General features: G+C 45.2%; 1 protein-coding gene across 1 annotated transcript in view; it reads left to right on the top strand.

Annotated features, from left to right (window-relative positions):
- EXD1 (exonuclease 3'-5' domain containing 1) overlaps window positions 1-20,530 on the top strand; it is a 41,554-nt gene that overhangs the window by 5,023 nt on the left and 16,001 nt on the right. The window contains exons 2-7 of the mRNA XM_023198393.2: window positions 97-282; window positions 7,486-7,554; window positions 10,534-10,591; window positions 10,892-11,019; window positions 13,778-13,836; window positions 17,678-17,764. Coding sequence (XP_023054161.1) covers window positions 150-282; window positions 7,486-7,554; window positions 10,534-10,591; window positions 10,892-11,019; window positions 13,778-13,836; window positions 17,678-17,764 — 534 coding nt within the window. The 5' untranslated portion in view covers window positions 97-149. The remainder of the gene's footprint in view (window positions 1-96; window positions 283-7,485; window positions 7,555-10,533; window positions 10,592-10,891; window positions 11,020-13,777; window positions 13,837-17,677; window positions 17,765-20,530) is intronic.

The raw sequence follows: 20,530 nt of genomic DNA, 5'->3' as shown, positions 1-20,530 counted from the left end.
TTTTATTCTTGTCCATTACAGATATGGGGAAAGGGGAAATAACTTTACTCCCAAAAAATCTTGTAAAATTCATAGATCTCTTTATTAATTTTCAAGTGTTTGGATGCGTAAAGAAGATTATTTGAAGACGGCTTTTGGAATCAATTAGCATGGACCCCAGCAGTGACTACCATTTCCTCAGCCAGATTTTGTGGAAGAGGGTGAAACTCACATTGGTTTGTGGCGTCTTCGAGGGTGTGCTTCAGCATGTTGACCCTAATAAGATTGTTATCCTGAAGAAAGGTCTTGTTCTATTTCTCATAATGTTCTGCCTTTTAAGAGATTAGTGATTTTTAGTGATAGCTTTCGGCTCCATTAGCGATTGGGAGGGTGGCATTATTCCTATTTTAGGGAAAGTATGGGAGGAAGGTTAGAATATTGTTTTCCCAAACAGAACAATGTGACTGAATATGCTGGTTTGTCCCTACTTCTTTTTTTTTTTTGGAGATGGAGTATCTCTCTGTTGCCCAGGTTGGAGTGCAATGGCGCGATCTTGTCTCACTGCAAACTCCACCTCCTGGGTTCACGTTATTCTCCTGCCTCTGCCTCCGCGTAGCTGGACTACAGGCGCCCACCACTATGACTGGCTAATTATTTGTACTTTTAGTAGATGGGGTTTCACCGTGTTAGCCAGGATGGTCTCAATCTCCTGACCTCGTGATCCGCCCACCTTGGTCTCCCAAAATGCTGGAATTACAGGCGTGAGCCACTGTGCCTGGCCTGGTTTGTCCCCACTTTTGATATGATAGCAGGGATTTTCAATATAAAAAGGTTTTTTTAATTAATTGGGTACTTCTTTTTTTAATTTCCTTTTTTTTGTTTTTGTTGATATGTCTTGCTCCGTCCCCCAGACCCCCCAGACTGGAGTGCAATGGCGTGATAATTCACCGCAACCTCCTGGGTTCAAGCGATTCTCCTGCTTCAGCCTCCCAAGTAGCTGGGATTACAGGCACACACCACCACGCCCAGCTAATTTTTGTATTTTTAATACAAAAAATACAGAAATACAGCTGTTGGCTGGTCTCAAACTCCTGACCTCAGGTGATCCGCCCGCCTTGGCCCCGCAAAGTGCTGGGGTTATAGGCATGAGCCACCACTCCTTGCCTTTTTTTTTTTTTCTCTAAGAATGAGTCTCACTCTGTTGCCCAGGCTGGACCAGTGGCGTGATCGTGGCTCACTGCAACCTCTGTCTCCCAGGTTCAAGCGATTCTCCTGCCTCAGCCTCCCATGTAGCTGGGATTACAGGCACCCACCACCAAGCCTGGCTAATTTTTGTATTTTTAGTAGTGACAGAGTTTCATTGTGTTGGCCAGGCTGATCTCAAAGTCCTGACTTTCAGGTGATCCGCCCGCCTCGGCCTCCCTAAAGTGCTGGGATTACAGGCTTGAGCCACCCATGCCTAGCTCTTTAATTTCTTTCCATATGCATTTTGAAATTAAAAATAACCACCACATTATTTAGAATTGTTTTTGGCTTCAGCAGATGAGTTGATACAGTAAGGGGTTAATTTTTTTCATACAAAAAGTAAAGAGGTAGTCAGATGAAGAATAGTGCAATGGCTGAAAGACACCAGCAGGAACCAGGTGCCTTTTGCTCCTGCTCTGCCACGTCAGTGATCATCTGTTATCCTCATGGTCACCAGGTAGCCTCTACAACTCCCAGCTTCAATTCCAGTTTATCATAAAGGATAAAGCTCAAGAACAGATAAACGCAAGAGAAACATAGGGCAATCTTTTTTTTTTTTTTAAAGACACATTCATGCTCTGTTATCCAGGCTGAATTGCAATGGCATGGTGTGATCACGGCTCACTGCAGCCTCAACTTCCCAGGGTCAAGTGATCCTCTGACCTCAGCCTCCTGAGTAGCTGGGACTACACTTGTGCAGACCGCACCTGGTTAGTGTTTTTAATCTTTGTTTTTTTGTAGAGATGGAGTCTCCCTATGTTGCCCAGGCTAGTCTTAAACTCCTGGCTCCAGTGATCCACCTTGGCCTCCCAAAATGCTAGGTTTATAGGCGTGAGCCACCATGCCCAGCCAGGACAACCTTAAATCTTACAACTTGCAGCTGCATCCAATTTTTTCTGATTTAATGTTTCTTTGGTTGTGCCACCTTCCCAGTACCTCCATATCTGCCAGTCTGGAAGTTTCAATATATAGAGTTTCCTGGCATAGTAAGTTCCAGGTTCATCATTGAAACATGTATAAAGCCAAATTTTGAGTTAAAATTAAGCCAAATTTTGAGTTAAAACAGACTTTTAGGGGCTCAGATGGGATTGTAACAGGTTTCTGCAACATTAATTCATTTAGTAATCGTGTGTTGATTGCTTTATATCTCAGGAACTGTGCATGGTACCAGGGACACATGCAGAAATAAGGTGGTCCCTGTTCTTAAAAAGCTTAGTCTAGGGGCTGGGCTCAGTGGCTCACGCCTGTAGTCCCAGCACGAAATTAGCTGAGCATGGTAGCGGGTGCCTGTAATCCCAGCTACTTGGGAGGCTGAGGCAGGAGAATGGCTTGAACCTGGGAGGTAGAGGTTGCAGTGAGAACTTAGTCTAGCCTATAGCCCCAGCTACCTGGGAGGGTAAGGCAGAATTCCTTGAGGCCAGGAGTTTAAGGCCATCCCAGGTAGCATAGCAAAACCATGTCTGTAGAAAAATTATTTTTAATTAATTTAGTTTTTCTTGATTTTTTTTTTTTTTGAAACAGAGTCTCGCTGTGTCACCCAGGCTGGAGTGCAGTGGCGCAATCTCAGCTCACTATAACCTCCGCCTCCCAGGTTCAAGCCATTCTCCTGCCTCAGACTCCCAAGTAGCTGGGACTACAGGTGCCCACCACCACGCCCGGCTGATTATTTTTGTATTTTTACAAAATATAAAACTACAAAAAACATAGACAGGGTTTCACTATGTTGGCCAGAGTGGTCTTGAACTCCTGACCTCGTGATCCGCCTGCCTTGGCCTCCCAAAATGCTGGGATTACAGATGTGAGCCACCATGCCAGGCCTATTTTTTTCTTTTTTTAAAAATTGAGATGGGGTCTCACTATGTTGCCCAGGCTTGTCTTCAGCTCCTAGGCTCAAGTGATCCTCCCACCTCAGCCTCCCAAAGTGCTGAGATTATAGGCATGAGCCACCACACCCAGTCCCCGACAAAAAATATTTTCGACATAGAGTCTTGCTGTGTCATTCAAGCTGGAGTGCAGTGGCACTGTCATGGCTCATTGCAACCTTGACCTCATGGGCGCAAGTGATTCTCCTGCTTCAGCCTCCCAAATAGCTGGGACTACAGGCATGTGCCACCAAGACCGGCTAATTTTTAAAATTTTTTGTAGAGATGGGGTCTCTCTGGGTTGCCCAAGCTGGTCTTGAACTCCTGGACTCAAGCAGTTCTCCCACTCAGCCTCCAAAGTGCTGGGATTAGAAGTGTGAACCACCACATCCAGCCTAAAAACAATTTTATTTTTTTTAACGGAGTTTTGCTCTTGTTGCCCAGACTGGAGTGCAATGACACGATCTCGGCTCATGGCAATCTTCACCTCCCGGGTTCAAGCAATTCTCCTGCCTCAGCCTCCTGAGTAGCTCGAATTACAGGCATGTGCCACCACACCCAGCTAATTATATATTTTTAGTAGAGACGGGGTTTCTCCATGTTGGTCAGGTTCATCTCGAACTCCTGACCTCAGGTGATCCACCCACCTCGGCCTCCCAAAGTGCTGGGATTACAGGTGTGAGCCACTGGACCCAGCCAAATTTCTTTTTTTTTTTAATTAGCCAGTCATGGTGGTTCCTACCTGTAGTCCCAGCTACTTGGAGGCTGAAGTGGGAGGATCACTTAAGCCCAGGAGTTCAAGGCTGCAGTGAGCTATGATCATGCTCCTGTGCTCCAGCCTGGGCAACAGCGCAAGACCCCATCTCTAAAAAAAAAATTTTCTTTTTTTTTAGAGATGGAGTCTCGGTCTGTTGCGAGGCTGGAGTGCAGTGGCGCAATCTCGGCTCACTGGAACCTCTGCCTCCCGAGTTCAAGCAATTCACCTGCCTCAGCCTCCTGAGTAGCTGGGACTACAGGCGTGCACCACCACGCCCAGCTAATTTTTGTATTTTTGATAGAGACAGGATTTCACCATATTGGCCAGAATGGTCTCAATCTCTTGACCTTGTGATCCTTCCGCCTCAGCCTCCCAAGATGCTGGGATTATAGGCGTGAGCCACTACATCTGGCAAAAAAAGAAAATTTTAAATAAAAACTTAGTATAATAAATAGACAAATAGGTAGACAGGTATAATGGAGTGTGAGATCCTCTCTGATAGAAAGATGCAGAGGATGCTATAAAAACACAAATATTCAACTAATTTCTATGTAGAAGTGCTTGAGTTAGGACAGTGGAGTGATTTCCTAAAGGAGGAATTGGTGATGGAACTCCATCTGGTTGAGTAGGAGTTAACAATGGGAAAGGAGCTGGGCACTGTGGCTCATGCCTATAATCCCAGCACTTTGGGAGAGATCTCGACTCATTGCAACCTCCGCCTCCCAAGTTCGAGTGATTCTCCTGTCTTGGCCTCTGAATAGATGGGATTACAGGTGCATGGCACCACACCTGGCTAATTTTTGTATTTTTTAGTAGAGATGAGGTTTCACCATGTTGGCCAGGTCTCGAACTCCTGACCTCAGGTGATCTGCCTACCTTGGCCTCCCAAAAGGCTGGGATTACAGGCATGAGCCACCGAACCTGGCCCCGTTTGAAAATTCTTTTTTTTTTTTTTTTTTTTGAGATGGAGTCTCACTTTGTCACCCGGTCTGGAGTATAGTGGCGTGATCTCGGCTCACTGCAACCTCTGACGCCTGGGTTCAAGCGATTCTCCTACCTCAGCCTCCCAAGTAGTTGGGATTACAGGTACCTGCCACTGCGCCTGGCTAATTTTTGATGTTTTAGTAGAGACGGGTTTCACGCTCTTGGTCAGGCTGGTTTTGAACTCTTGACCTCATGATCCACCCGCCTTGGCCTCCCAAAGTGCTGGGATTACAAGCATGAGCCCCTGCGCCCGGCCTGAAAATTCTTCAGTAAGTTTGTTCTTAGTTGAAAATATGAGTGGAGCTGAGAAGAATAGTCCATGCAGGAGAAAAAATAAATGTTAGGACAACTAAGAAGTGGGTAAGATCATTCAAAGAGAAGGAAAAAGGATGAGGGACAAAGCGTTGGGGACCATCAGTGTATAAGGGGCAAGCAGAGGTGTAGAGACAGCTAGGGAGACTGGAAGGAGCAAATCAGGGAGCCGCTGTAACAGGGATTATAAGAAAGTGTATTTCCAGGCAGGGTGGCTCACACCTGTAATCCCACGACTTTTGGGAGGCTGAGGTAGGAGGATGGCTTGAGCCCAGGAGTTTGAATCTAGCCTGGGCAACGTAGTAAGACCCAATCTCTACCCAAAAAAAGAATGCTGGCACATGCCTGTAGTCCCAGCTACTCGGAAGGCTAAAGCAGGAGGATTGCTTAAACCCAGGTATTCAAGGCTGCAGCGAGCTAGGATTGTGCCACTGCACTCTAGCCTGTAAGACTGTCTCAATTAACAACAACAAAAAAAGTATTAAAATCACTGAGGCGGCCGGGTGCGGTGGCTCAAGCCTGTAATCCCAGCACTTTGGGAGGCCGAGATGGGCGGATCACGAGGTCAGGAGATCGAGACCATCCTGGCTAACACGGTGAAACCCCGTCTCTACTAAAAAATACAAAAAAACTAGCCAGGCGAGGTGGCGGGCGCCTGTAGTCCCAGCTACTCGGGAGGCTGAGGCAGGAGAATGGCGTAAACCCGGGAGGTGGAGCTTGCAGTGAGCTGAGATCCGGCCACTGCACTCCAGCCTGGGCAACAAAGCAAGACTCCGTCTAAAAAAAAAAAAAATCACTGAGGCCTGAATTTAAATCCTGACTGTTTTTTGCTAGCAGTGGAAACTTGAGCTAGTTATTCAACTTTTCTGAGCCTCAGAGTCCTCCATAATTGAGACAATGAAATTCTTGTTATGTTACTAGAAAATTGAATATAGGGAAATAGCATGATGCCTGGCTCAGAGTGGGTGCTCAATATGGTAGCTCTAGGTGATTAGTAGGAAAATAACTAAACACGGTGTCCTATAACTAAAGAAGAAAGAAGAGAAGGCTGGGCATGGTGGCTCACACCTGTAATCCCAGTACTTTGGGAGGCTGAGATGGGAGGATCACTTGAGGCCAGGAGTTAAAAAGAAAGGAGAGAACAGTATTGCCAAAGGTTGCACGAAAGTCAAGGAAGATAAAGTTGCAAAACATTTTTTTGGATTTGACAAATAAGTAGTTGGTGATCTTTGACCCTGGTAGGAATATATTCAGTGCAATAGTGAGAGCGGAACTCAGTTATTTGGATTGCTGAGAGGTGTGGAAAAAGACCGCTGCTATGAATACTTCCATCTAGGAAAACAACAGCACATTGTGGACATGGTATCTAATCTTTTCCTAATTCCCTTATCTCCTCATAGGAGAGCCAGGATTTGGATCATTGTCCTTGATGATACTTTTGAGTGTGTAGCATGACATGAAGCAGGGTGTGGTCACTAGAAGTTGTGGGCTGCCTTGGCTGGGCGCGGTGACTCACACCTGTAATCCCAGCACTTTGGGAGGCTGAGGCAAGCGGATCACAAGGTCGGGAGATCGAGACCATCCTGGCTAACACGGTGAAACCCCGTCTCTACTAAAAAATACAAAAACCTAGCCGGGGGAGGTGGCGGGCGCCTGTAGTCCCAGCTACTCTGGAGGCTGAGGCAGGAGAATGGCGTAAACCCGGGAGGCGGAGCTTGCAGTGAGCTGAGATCCGGCCACTGCACTCCAGCCCCGGCAACGGAGCGAGACTCCGTCTCAAAAAAAAAAAAAAGGAAACCTGTCTCTACTAAAAATATAAAACATGGTGACTTGTGCCTATAGTCTGAGCTACTTGGGAGGCTGAGGCAGGAGAATTGCTTGAACCCGGGAGGCGGAAGTTGCAGTGAGCCAAGATCGTGCTACTGCACTCCAGCCTGTGCGACAGAACAAGACTCAAAAAAAAAGAAGTTGTGGGCTGCCTTAAATTTTTTTTCTGGAGTTAAGTGGAGTAAAAATAAATACAAATATAATTAATAGACAGTCCTTAGCCCCAAAGGCCTTAGAATGTTCTCAGGAAAATTTTAAATCCAGTGCACTATACTTTTTAGTTTCTCCTGGACCTTAATGGGGTTTCCCTTGTTTTTTTAATACTACTTGTTTAAAGGCTGCAGCTTTGTCATTTATTATTGACTCTTCATTCCTTGGGGGAAGATTTGGAGATTTTTTTCGTGATTTTTTTTTTTAAATAAAACTCAGACTTGGGAAATTTTGAAAGGCATCGTATTTTCTTAGAGTTTTAGGAAAATATTATTTTTAATTAACTGAATGAATTGTTTTCTGTAACAGTGAAGAATGTGGAGACAGGTCGAAGTGTCCCAGGAGTGAAGTTGTTTTTTGGGCATGAGATTGTGAATGGTGAGACCCCCATGTTCCTTGAATGCTAGTACTGAGATTTCATTCCAATATTTGATATTGTCTTGCCTTTAATGTTGCGCTTATGAATTCTTAAAGTTGGTATTTGAGAAATGATCCTTCTTACTGCTTCTGTGGGTACTCTATGAGTAAAAGAGTCTTATAGAATTGTAATCATTTTGGTTTTACAATGTCAGGTCTGCTGGTGATTATCACTATAGACTCGGACCAGCAGGCAGTTAGGAACGTGAACAGGAAGGGATAGTCTTGCTAAGCAAGCTACTTAAAATTCACAGTCCATTCACAATTCCTCATCCAAAACCTTGGGGCCAAATGTCTCAGAATCAAGAATTGTTCTGGATTTTTGGAAAATGTAATGGAGTATATGCTGTTTATATTACATAACACCTCCAGAAAGTCTGCAGTACTCTATAATCAACACATTTCTCCAGAGAAATTGGTGGACAGTCATACTAAGTGGAATAAAATCAGACTATAAGGCCAGGCACGGTGGCTCACGCTTGTAATCCCAGCACTTTGGGAGGCCGAGGTGGGTGGATTATGAGGTCAGGAGATCGAGACCATCCTGGCTAACATGGTGAAACCCCGTCTCTACTAAAAATATAAAAAATTAGCTGGGCGAGGTGGCGGGCGCCTGTAGTCCCAGCTACTTGGGAGGCTGAGGCAGGAGAATGCCGTGAACCCGGGAGGCGGAGCTTGCAGTGAGCCGAGATGGTGCCACTGCACTCCACCTTGGGTGACAGAGCAAGACTCTGTCTCAAAAAAAAAAAAAAAAAAAAAAATCAGACTATAAATAGCATATCAGGTCAAGTTTTGCCACCAAGAGTTACAACAAAATTTTGGTTTTCAGAGCTTTTCAGATTTTGGAATGGCAGGAAGCAGCCCTATTCTTTATTTCTGTTAATACAAACCATTTAGCAAGAGTAAGTACAATTGTTTGCCTGAAAGAGTAGCTGTAGAAGCTCATCAGTGTGCTTCATACATGTCAAGTAGGATAAGAGAAAGCAAGAACATTTCTTGCTTTCAAGGACCCGGGAGCTTTGTGCTTCTGCCCTTTAAGGAGTACAGATCAGGAGCTAGATAGAAGGAGTGGAGGAATGAGCGCTCTGGGACCTCTTAGGACTGTGCATCTCTCACTTTGAGGCAGATCTAAAGAAAGGAAAGGACTCCTATAAATGAGAGTTTACTACTGCTTGAAAGATTGCTTTGCTTTGTGAGGAAACTAGAATTTAGGAGGAAATGAAAATCTCACCAAACTAATGACTGCCAATCCAGAGCCACTTCAGGGAATACAAGTCTGGACAGCTACCTAACTATTTCTTTCTCATTGCGTATGCTGTCATGAACACTCTGTCCCTTGAATACTCTTTTATAATGGCAGGGATCGTGGTGGTAGTTGGAGTTCTTAATTGTGTTTTCACTATTGGCCTTTGCAGTGAAACAGAGCTCTGGATTGGAGCAAAGCTAGGCTGTGAATGGGTTTGTAGAGAGAAGGGAAGGAATCACTGCTATCGTCTCCCCAACTCAGGAGGCTGATGACTGACCAGCTTTGTGATCTGTACGCACGGAATTCATCGCCTCCTAAATTCTTCTCCAGGATTTGGCCTTCGTTCATACTTTTTTTGAGACGGATTCTCAGTCTGTCACTCAGGCTGGAATGCAGTGGTGCAAACTTGTCTCACTGCAACCTTTGCCCCAGGAGTTTCAAGCAATTCTCCTGCCTCATCCTCTCCAGGAGCTGGGATTACAGGCATGCGCCACCAGACCCAGCTATTTTTTTTTTTTTTTTTTTGTATTTTTAGTAGAAACGGGGTTTCACCATGTTGGCCAGGTTGGTCTCAAACTCCTGACCTCAAATGATTCACCCCCTTCGGCCCCCCAAAGTGATGGGATTACAGGCGTGAGCCACTGCACCCAGCCCAATTTTTGTATTTTTTTTAGTAGAGACACGATTTTGTTATGTTGGCCAGGCTGGTCTCGAACTCCTGACCTCAGGTGATTTGCCTGCCTCAGCTTCCCAGAGTGCTGAGATTTTAGGCTTTGTTCATAATTTTTAAGCTCTAAGGATAGTCATTTCTTTCTTTGTCCTGTGACCCAATCAACCATGGAGGAGTCTTCCCCAAAAATATCTTGGATACAAATTGTCAAGATGAAGGATAATAATGGCTAATCAGCATTTTTCAGTCAATTTTACCTTTTCACTGCTCCAGATTCAGTATTTCTAGATAGTACAGAAAAAAGAGACTTTTGAAACATAGCAGCTCTTTGCTTGAAAAATACCTAAATGAGGCCAGGTGTGGTGGCTCACACTTGTAATCCCAGCACTTTGGGAGGCTGAGGTGAGCGGATCACGAGGTCAAGAGATCGAGACCCATCCTGGCCAACATGGTGAAACCCCCTCTCTACCAAAAATACAAAACTTAGCTGTGTGTGGTGGTGTGCATGCCTATAGTCCCAGGCATGGGACTTGGGAGGCTGAGGCAGGAATATCGCTTGAACCTGGGAGGCGGAGGTTGCAGTGAGCCGAGATTGCACCCCTGCACTCCAACCCAGGTGACAGTGCAAGACCTCGTCTCAAAAAAAAAAAGGGAAAACCGTCAAACAGCACACCATGTGCGGGAAGGTGCATTAAGATTGGGATGAGTCAGAAAGAAATCTCTAGAACTAATTTGACCACAAAGGTTCCCTAGAACAAAAAGGGTGAAGGGGATATATAGAAAGGTTTCTAATCCTTCTAGATAACCAAGAAGCTTTGTAGGGATAGAATATTGAGAGTCTTTGGTACTTTAGATGATCTCTTCTGTTGTATTTATTGCTGGCCAGTAAAAGCCTCTATGGAGTAACATTTCATTTCCAACTATTGTTTGCAGTACATGGTTAAACTGGGAGTGTGTGGGTAGTGGAGTAGTTAATTGATTTCTGATTGGAAACTCTGTTGGAAGCCATTTGGTTATTTTACAGTGGAACTACTAGATGAAGTGGAACAAGGCTCAGCGAGAGAAAAAGCATCTTCTGTTAGGTAAGATGGAATAATTTTCTTAATTATGATGTTTCCCAAATGTGCACATTAGGGTAGAAAGCCTTAACTCTATTCACCAGCTGCTTAATTCCTTGGCATAAGGACATAGAAATGAGAAGAAATATATAGGTGTTTTCTTCCATTGTTAGATAGCGCCCTCAAGTCAATGCAATCAGTGGATAAATGGGTCCTCTAGTTAATGAAGGACCACTGTCCTTAATGTTAATGTGTGGCAAAATCTGTGTGTGGTGTCAACGACAAAGAACAAATTCACCCAAATGTTGTTTCTTGTAAGGATAGCCTAAATGCAGAAAGAACCCGGATGGAGAAAATGAAGGTTGAAGACCTAAATGCATGTGAGCCTGCTTCTCCTGCCCCTGAAGCACCAACTACCTCTCTGCTGAATGACTTCAAGTACAGTCCATCAGGTGAGTATAGGGCCTCTGAATTTTCTTTTCTTTCTTTCTTTTTTTTTTTTGAGACGGAGTTTCACTCTTGTTGCCCAGGCTGCAGTGCAATGGCGTGATCTTGGCTCACTGCAGCCTCTGCCTCCTGGGTTCAAGTGATTATCCTGCCTCTGCTTCCCAAGTAGCTGGGATTACAGGCATGCGCCACTACGCCTGGCTAATTTTGTGTTTTTAGTAGAGACAGAGTCTCTCCATGTTGGTCAGATTGGTCTCAAACTCTTGACCTCAGGTGATCCACCCGCCTTGGCCTCCTAAAGTGCTGGGATTTACAGGTGTGAGCCACCGCGCCCGGCTGAGGCTCTGAATTTTCTAGGCTCTCTCTCTCTTTTTTTTTTTTTGAACCAAGTCAGTCAAATTCAACTAGGCTCTCTTTACTGTTTAGAGTTGGTATAACCCTGAATCAAGATTCTCTACAGAATGCTCAGCTGAGCCATTGCGTCTAGGTTCTGAATTAAGATACAATATTGTGATTCATTTGTTTATTTAATAATTGAGTGCATACTGTGTGTGTACTCATTTATTGGGGTACACTCATTCATTGGGGATTCTGAAGTATGGTATCCCTTCCCTTATTGAGCAGCAAACACATGGTAAATAAGATAAATAAGTAAAACACATACTATAATAGTGCCAAATACTAGGGAGGAAAATAATGGAAGAGAAGTAGTATGTAGGGAGGGTGGTTTTGCAATTTTAGGGTATCCAGGACAAGTCTTTTTTTTTTTTTTTTTTTTTTTGAGGCGGAGTCTTGCTCTGTCGCCCGGACTGGAGTGCAGTGGCCGGATCTCAGCTCACTGCAAGCTCCACCTCCCGGGTTTACGCCATTCTCCTGCCTCAGCCTCCCGAGTAGCTGAGACTACAGGCGCCCGCCACCTCGCCCAGCTAGTTTTTTTCGTATTTTTAGTAGAAACGGGGTTTCACCATGTTAGCAAGGATGGTCTCGATCTCCTGACCTCATGATCCGCCCGTCTCAGCCTCCCAAAGTGCTGGGATTACAGGCTTGAGCCACTGCGCCCGGCAAGTCTTGCTGAAATGATAACATTTGCGTAAAGGCCTGAAGGAGGTGAGGGATCAAGCTTTAGGGATGTCCTGGGGAAATGTTCTTTAGGCTGAAAAAAAAAAAAAAATTACAAAGACACTGAGATAGGAACATGCCAGAATCTTGAAGGAACAGCAAGGAGATCAGAGCAGCTGGAGCAGGGAGAGAAGCAGTAGATGAGATGGGACCGGTGAGTCAAAGAGGAGTTCGTAGAGCTTTGTAGGGACTTACACTTTTTTTTTTCTGGAGACAGAGTCTCGCTCTGACCTCCAGGCTGGAGTGCAGTGGTGAGATCTTGGCTCACTGCAATCTCCACTTCCCATGTTCAAGTGATTCTCCTGCCTCAGCCTCCTCAGTAGCTGGGATTACAAGCATGTGCCACCATGCCTGGCTAATCTTTTTTTTTTTTTGAGATGGAGTCTTGCTCTGTCACCGAGACTGGAGTGCAGTGGCAAGATCTCGGCTCACTGCAACCTCCACCTGCCAGGTACAAGCGATTCTCCTGCCTCATCCTCCCGAGTAGCTGGGACTACAGGTGTGCCCACTGTGCCTGGCTAATTTTTGTATTTTTAGTAGAGATGGGGTTTCACCATGTTAGCCAGGCTGATCTCAAGCTCCTCACCTTGTGATATGCTCGCCTAAGCCTCCCCAAGTGCTGGATTACAGGCATGAGCCAGCGTGCCCAACTGGGACTGAAACTTTTACCCTGAAATGAGAGGAGAAGCCGTTGTAGGGTTTTGGGGGGTTTTTTTGGTTTGTTTTTTGTTTGTTTCATTAAAAACAAAACAAGACCAGGCACAGTGGCTCATGCCTGTAATCCCAGCACTTAGGGAGGCCAAAGTGGAAGGATTGCTTAAAGCCAGGAGTTCAAGACCAGCCTGGGCAACATAGTGGAACACTATCTCTATTTAAAAAAAAAAAAATAAGACTGGGCATGGTGGCTCATGCCTGTAATCCCAGCACTTCAGGGGGCTGAGGTGGGCGGACTGTGCAGACCGCCTGAGCCCAGAAGCTCAAGACCAGCCTGGGCAACATAGTGAAACCCCATCTCAATTTAAATAAAATATTAACGAATTTTGACTGGGCACAGTGGCTCACACCTGTAATCCCAGCACTTTGGGAGGTTGAGGCAGGTGGATCGCCTGAGGTCAGGAGTTCGAGACCAGCCTGGCTAACGTGGCAAAACCCTGTCTCTACTAAAAATACAAAAATTAGCTGGGCTTGGTGGTGGGCACCTGTAATCCCAGCTACTCAGGAGGCTGAGGTGGGAGAATTGCTTGAAACCAGGAGGCAGAGGTTGCAGTGAGCCGAGATTGTGCCATTGTACGCCAGCCTGGGCAACAAGAGTGAAACTTTGTCTAAAAAAAAAAAAAAAGTGTATGCCTTGAAGTATTCAAGATATAAACCCATGAGGAGGGAAACATTACTGGATTATCACAGGACATCTAAACAATTCAGTTTGTAAGATTGTCATTGGTGGGGCTTTTGTTTATTCTGATTTGACAAACAAGATGTTAATTAGTGTTCACTGTGTGATGGGCTAATGCAGGTGATAATGAAATAACATTAGACGTTTAAGTTGCAATAGGGTAGGAATATATGAGTAGGGCCAAAATTAGTGGGAAAGCTATTCTGTTGCTGAGGAAGAGAAATATATCTAATGCGATCCTTGTCCTGTAGAGGAAGAGGAGGTGACATACACAGTCATTAATCAATTCCAGCAGAAGTTTGGTGCTGCAGTAAGTATTGTCCTCAATCATTACTAGTATTGCCTGTATATAGGTATCATGTCTGTGTCTCTTAAATTTCTTTATTATAAGATTTTTGATTTTTTTTTTTTTTCCTATTAATTCAACGTAGTATTTGGTGGCTGCTATATGCCAGGCACTATTCTGAGATCTGGAGTAAAACCATAATCAGGCCGGGCGCGGTGGCTCAAGCCTTTAATCCCAGCACTTTGGGAGGCCGAGACGGGCGGATCACGAGGTCAGGAGATCGAGACCATCCTGGCTAACACGGTGAAACCCCGTCTCTACTAAAAAATACAAAAAACTAGCCGGACGAGGTGGCGGGCGCCTGTAGTCCCAGCTACTCGGAGGCTGAGGCAGGAGAATGGCGTAAACCCAGGAGGCGGAGCTTGCAGTGAGCTGAGAACCGGCCACTGCACTCCAGCCCGGGCGACAGAGCGAGACTCCGTCTCAAAAAAAACAAAACAAAAAAAAACCATAATCAAGACAAAGTTCCAGCGCTCCAGGAGCTTATATTCTAATGCAAGACAATAAACAAGCGCTTATATTTTAGGTGGCAGTAAGTGCTGGGAATAAAAATAAAACATGTTATGGGGACTAGAGTGACAAGGAGGTCCTATTTTGTGTGGGATAGACAGAGAAAACATCTCTAAGCAGGTGACATTAGAACAAAGACTTGAGTAAGTAAGGGAACCATGTAGATATCAAAATGAACTTAAAGGCTGGACGCTGTGGATCACACCTGTAATCCCAGCACTTTGGGAGGCTGAGGCAGGCGGATCATGAGGTCAGGAGATCGAGACCATCCTGGCTAACACAGTGAAATCCCGTCTCTACTAAAAATACAAAAAAATCCAGGCATAGTGGCAGGCGCCTGTAGTCCCAGCTACTCAGGAGGCTGAGGCAGGAGAATGGCATGAACCCGGGAGGCAGTTTGCTGTGAGCTGAGATCGCGCCACTGCACTCCAGCCTGGGGGACAGAGCGAGACTCCATCTCAAAACAAAAAAAAAGTGAAGAACTTAAAAGTAGAATTAGCAAGTGCAAAGGCCCTGAGGCTGAAATATTCCTAGCTTGTGTGGATGAACAGCAGGGAGGTCAGTGTGACAGGACCACAGTGAAGAAGAATGGTAGGGGATGAAAGGGGGCAGGAGGCAGTTCACTCAGAGCTTTCTAGATATTGTAAAGATTTTGAGTTTGACTTGAGTGAGATGGAAAGCCATTGGCAGTTTCAGAGAAGAGTCAGAATTTTTTATTTATGGTTTTTTTTAAGATGGAGTCTTGCCCTGTGGCCCAGGCTGGAGTTCAGTGGGGCAATCTTGGCTCACCTCAACCTTCGCCTCCCGGGTTCAAGCAATTCTCCTGGCTCAGCCTCCCAATTAGCTGGGATTACAGGCATGCACTACCACGCCCAGCTAATTTTTGTATTTTTAGTAGTAGAGATGGGGTTTTGCCATGTTGGCCAGGCTGGTCTCAAACTCCTGGGCTCAAGCAATCTGTCCTCCTCAGCCTCCCTCAGTGCTGGGATTACAGGCATGAGCCACCCTGCCCGAACTTTTTCCTATTTTTTAATTGAGTTGTAATAATTATTTTTGTCATTGAGTTGTAAGAATTATTTATGTATCAACAGATTATTTAAAGGGTCCATGACAATAATAAGAAAAAAATGAGGGTAAGAATTGTGGCCAGGCGTGGTGGCTCACTCTTGTAATACCAGCACTTTTGGAGGCCAAGGCAGGCAGATCACTTGAGCCCAGGAGTTAGAGACCAGCCTGGGCAACAAGGCAAAACCCACCTCTACAAAAAATACAGAAAACTAGCTGGGCATGGTGGCACAGGTCTGTAGTTCCAGCTACCTGGGAGGCTGAGATGAGAGGATCAGCTGAGCCTGGGGGGTCGAGGCTGCAGGAAGCTAAAGTGGGAGGATAACTTGAGCCCAGGAGTTCGTGCCGCAATGAGCTATGATCTGCACTCCAGCCTGGAGGACAGCATGAGACTGTCTCAAAACAAAACAAAACAAAACAAAAACAAAAATAAAGCTTTTGCTCTGGAAGTTTGAAGAGGTAATTAGGAATTCTCATTAATAGAGAATGCAGCTTTTGTTGCCAGTTCTGCAGCCATCTTTTGTTGATTGGGGATGAAGCTGAAATTCAGTGCCATTTTCTCATCATTGATGAGAGATACTCAGAATTTAGAACACTTTATGCTCTCTAAAGGGAGATATGTTGCTGGTGTAAACTACTATGCCTTTCTATTATTGAATAATTTACCTATAAAGCGGGGAGACTCTTGTATCACGTAAAAGTTTTTATGAATGATGGATTAAGGATTATAGAATTATATAATGAAATAGGATAAGATTATAGATAATCAAAGGACAAGAGTGTGTACCTGGGGTACCACTGTTTCGGTTTTTTGTGTTCGTTTTTTTTTTTTACACAGGCTGAAGTGCATCATCATGGCTCACTGCAGCCTCAGCCTCCCAGGCTCAAGTGATCCTCCCACTTCAGCCTCCCGAGTAGCTGGGGCTACACTACAGGTGTGTCCCATCATGCCTGGATAATTTTTTGTATTTTCTTTTTTTTTTTTTTTATTTGTTTGAGACGGAGTCTCGCTCTGTCCCCGGGCTGGAGTGCAGTGGCCGGATCTCAGCTCACTACAAGCTCTGCCTCCCGGGTTTACTCCATTCTCCTGCCTCAGCCTCCGGAGTAGCTGGGATTACAGGCGCCCGCCACCTCGCCCGGCTAGTTTTTTTTGTATTTTTTTTTTGTTTAGTAGAGATGGGGTTTCACAGTGTTAGCCAGGATGGTCTCGATCTCCTGACCTCGTGATCCGCCCGTCTCGGCCTCCCAAAGTGCTGGGATTACAGGCTTGAGCCACCGCGCCCGGCAATTTTTTGTATTTTCTGTAGAGACGCTGTTTTGCCCAAGCCGATCTGAAACCCTTGGGCTCAAGAGATCCTCCTGCCTCAGCCTCCCAAAGTGTTTGTATTACAGGCATGAGCCACTGTGCCTAGCCACTGTTTCAGTTTTGAGTAATTCAGTGAATCCAAGGCTTTAAGGGACGTGAAGAGTCCTTGTTTCCCTCTTTCTGAGCAGTGGATACTCTGAGACTTAGCCACCACATATATTTCTTTCAGATATGGTAAATTGCCCTGTGTTAGGGCATGCCATAGTTTGCATGAGGAATCTTGTCTTAAAGATTATAATTTTGGTCCAGGCTTGGTGGCTCACACCTGTAATCCCAGCACTTTGGGAGGCCAGGGCGGGTGGATCACTTGAGGTCAGGAATTTGAGACCAGCCTGACCAACATAGTGACACTCTGTCACTCCTAAAAATACAAAATTAGCTGGGTGTGTTGGTGCATGCCTGTAATCCCAGCTACTTGGGAGGTTGAGGGAAGAGAATCACTTGAACCCGAGAGGTGGAGGTTGCAGTGAGCCGAGATCACGCCATTGCACTCCAGCCTGGGCAACAAGAGTGAAACTCTGTCTCAATTAAAAAAATAAAAACAGATTATGAGTCTTTCTCTGTAGCATCAGTGGTAACAAAAAGTGTCTGAGTTTTCAACTCTTACTGTCATTTGGGGTCTGAGTGATGTATTTTCCAGCTGTGGAACACTTTCGCTAAAACAAAAAAAAAAGAATCAGAAGTATTCAGTGCTGATTTATGTGTGTATGTAAAACACACTGTTTTGGATTAATCAAATTTTGTGAGTTTAACAAAGATGATGCACTTTGTTTACTGCTGACCATTGTACTTGTGCCAATCATGATGTTATCATGCCAACATTTATTCCCTGAAACTTTTTCCTTTCCTTCTTTTTCTTACCAGATACTCCATATCAAGAAGCAGAATGTCCTGAGTGTGGCAGCAGAAGGAGCGAATGTGTGTCGCCACGGCAAACTGTGCTGGCTGCAGGTCAAAGATTTTTGAAAACTTTTTATTTTGGAGTAATTATAGAGCCACTGGTAGATTTTTTCTTTCTTTCTTTTTGAAAACGGTATTTTAGAGATGGGGTCTCACTCTGTCACCTAGGCCACAGTGCAGATCAGAGCTCACTGCAGCATTGAACTCCTGGGCTCATGCTGTCTATCCTGTCACTTTAGCCTCCTGAGTAGCTGGGACTACAGATGAGTGTCACCACACCCAGCTTTGTTTTTTTGAGTTGGGGTCTTGCTGTGTTGCCCGGGCTGATCTCAAACTCCTGGCCTCATGTAATCCTCTTGCTTGAGACCCCCTAGTCACTGGGATTATAGGGATAGGCCACTGCACCTGGCTCACTGGTAGATTTATTAATTGTCTTCTTTCTGTCACCCTAGTGTTATTGTTGCATAACTTGTTGGAATGTTCTTCCTTCTTCTGGTACTCAATTTATTCTTTTCAAAAGGAAAGAGCTTCTGTCTCCTATAAGGAGAATCTATAAGATTCACTTTTTTTTTTTTTTTTAAAGCTCAGTGGCAAGAATAGGTTCACTGTTAAACCATCAGTGCTGTCTCTCAGCCTCTGCTGGAGGTCCTTTCCAGTTCTGTTCTATCACCTTAGTTCTATGAAGAGTGTTGTCTCTTTTCATTCTGAGGTGGTAGCTTTCCAGAGCAGGTTTCTCACCACATCATTTTAGTTTCCCTGGACCTGGGAGATATCAAATGAGAGTCTCTATTATCATTACTATTATTATTATTATTATTATTTATTATTATTATTATTATTTTGAGACAGTCTTGCTCTGTCATTCAGGCTGGGGTGCAATCTCGGCTCACTGCAACCTCCGCCTCCTGGGTTCAAGCGATTCTCCTGCCTCAGCCTCCTGGGTAGCTGGGACTATAGGGATGTGCCACCACACCTGGCTAATTTTTGTGTTTTTAGTAGAGACGGGGTTTCACCATGTTGGCCAGGCTGGTCACAAACTCCTGATCTCAAGTGATCCGCCCACCGTGGCCTCCCAAAGTGCTAGGATTACAGGCATGAGCCACCACCCTGGCCAATATTTTTTAAAAGTTCATAGTTAGCCTTGAAGAATAGCTAGAGGATGGATAGCCTTTGGGTCCCTCTTCATTGACTTTTTTTTTTTTTTTTTTTTTCCCCACATATGAGGTCTTCCTATGTTGTCCAGGCTGGTCTCAAACTCCTGGTCTCAAGCGATCCTTCTGAGTCAGCCTTACTGCAAAGTGCTGGGGTTACCGGCATGAGCCACTGCAGCTAGCCAAGCTTAGCTTTTAGATGACGAGGTTTGAATTAGCAGCACAATACAAATTACTTAAAACAACCCAGAACTTCCATCTACCAAAACAAAAGAGAGTAGTCTTCCTGGTAACACAGGTCTGGGCAGTTCTAGGTTATTTCCTAAATTGTCCCCTTTGGTTTTCTGGGTATCAGAGGAACATGCAGTTGGCTATAGGTGTCCTTTTTCTTTCTCTTTTTCTTTTTTTTCTTTTTCTTTTCTTTTCTTTCTTTCTTTGTTTTTTTTTGTTGTTGTTGTTTTGTTTTTTTTTTTTGAGACAGGGTCTTGCTCTGTTGCATGGGCTGGAGTACGGTGACACAATCTTGACTCACTGCAACCTCCGCCTCCCAGGTTCAAGCGATTCTAGTGCCTCAGCCTCCTGAGTAGCTGGGATTACAGGCATGAGCCATCATGCCTGGCTAATTTTTGTCTCTTTAGTAGAGATGAGGTTTCACCATGTTGGCCAGGCTGGTCTCAAATTCCTGGCCTAAGGTGATCTGCCCACCTCGACCTCGCAAATTGCTGGGATTACAGGTGTGAGCCACTGTGCCTGGCCTACAGCTGTCCTTTCTGCAACTGGAAGCAAATTAATGGACACGCTTTCCCCAACCAGATCCCTGGGCTTGTGTGTTTAATTTTTTAAATAAAAGCATCGTGTGCACGTGTATTAAAAGCAAAAAATAAAAATAAAATTTATGAGAGAAAAAAATCTCCACTCCATTTCAGAGGCACTACTGTTTTTTTTTTTTTTTGAGATGGAATTTTGTTTTTGTTGCCCAGGCTGGAGTGCAGTGACGCGATCTAGGCTCACCACAACCTCTGCCTCCCAGGTTCAAGCAGTTCTCCTGCCTCAGCCTCCCGAGTAGCTGAGATTGCAGGCATAGGCATGTGCCACCACGCCCGGCTGATGTATTTTTAGTAGAGATGGGTTTTCTCCATGTTGGTCAGGCTGGTCTCAAACTCCCGAACTCAGGTGATCCGCCCGCCTCGGCCTCCCAAAGTGCTGGGATTACAAGCATGAGCCACCACACCCGGCCAGAGGCACTACTTGTTTTTGAGATGGAGTTTTGCTCTGTCGCCCAGGCTAGAGTGCAGTGGCACAATCTCAGTTCACTGCAACCTCTGCCTCCCGGGTTCAAGCAATTCACCTGCCTCAGCCTCCTGAGTAGCTGGGACTACAGGCGCCCGCCACCACGCCTGGTTAATTTTTGTATTTTTAGTAGAGAGGGGATTTCCCCATGTTGGCCAGGCTGGTCTCAAACGCCTGACCTCGTGATCCGCCTGCCTTGGCCTCCCAAAGTTCTGGGATTACAGGCATGAGCTACTGCGCCCGGCCCAGAGGCAATACTTTTTTTTTTTTTTTTTTGAAGAGTTGACTAGGCCAGGCACCGCGGCTATTCACCGTGGCAAGGTATGGGGAGAGGGGTGTGCCATCCACCCCCCCAAGGAACCTGCCCCTGCTCAGC

The sequence above is a fragment of the Piliocolobus tephrosceles genome, chromosome 6, assembly GCF_002776525.5.
Source record: "Piliocolobus tephrosceles isolate RC106 chromosome 6, ASM277652v3, whole genome shotgun sequence".
NCBI classification, from domain to species: Eukaryota; Metazoa; Chordata; class Mammalia; order Primates; family Cercopithecidae; genus Piliocolobus; species Piliocolobus tephrosceles.
The sequence above is the reverse complement of the archived record's forward strand: the minus strand, read 5'-3'. Positions and strand labels throughout refer to the sequence as shown.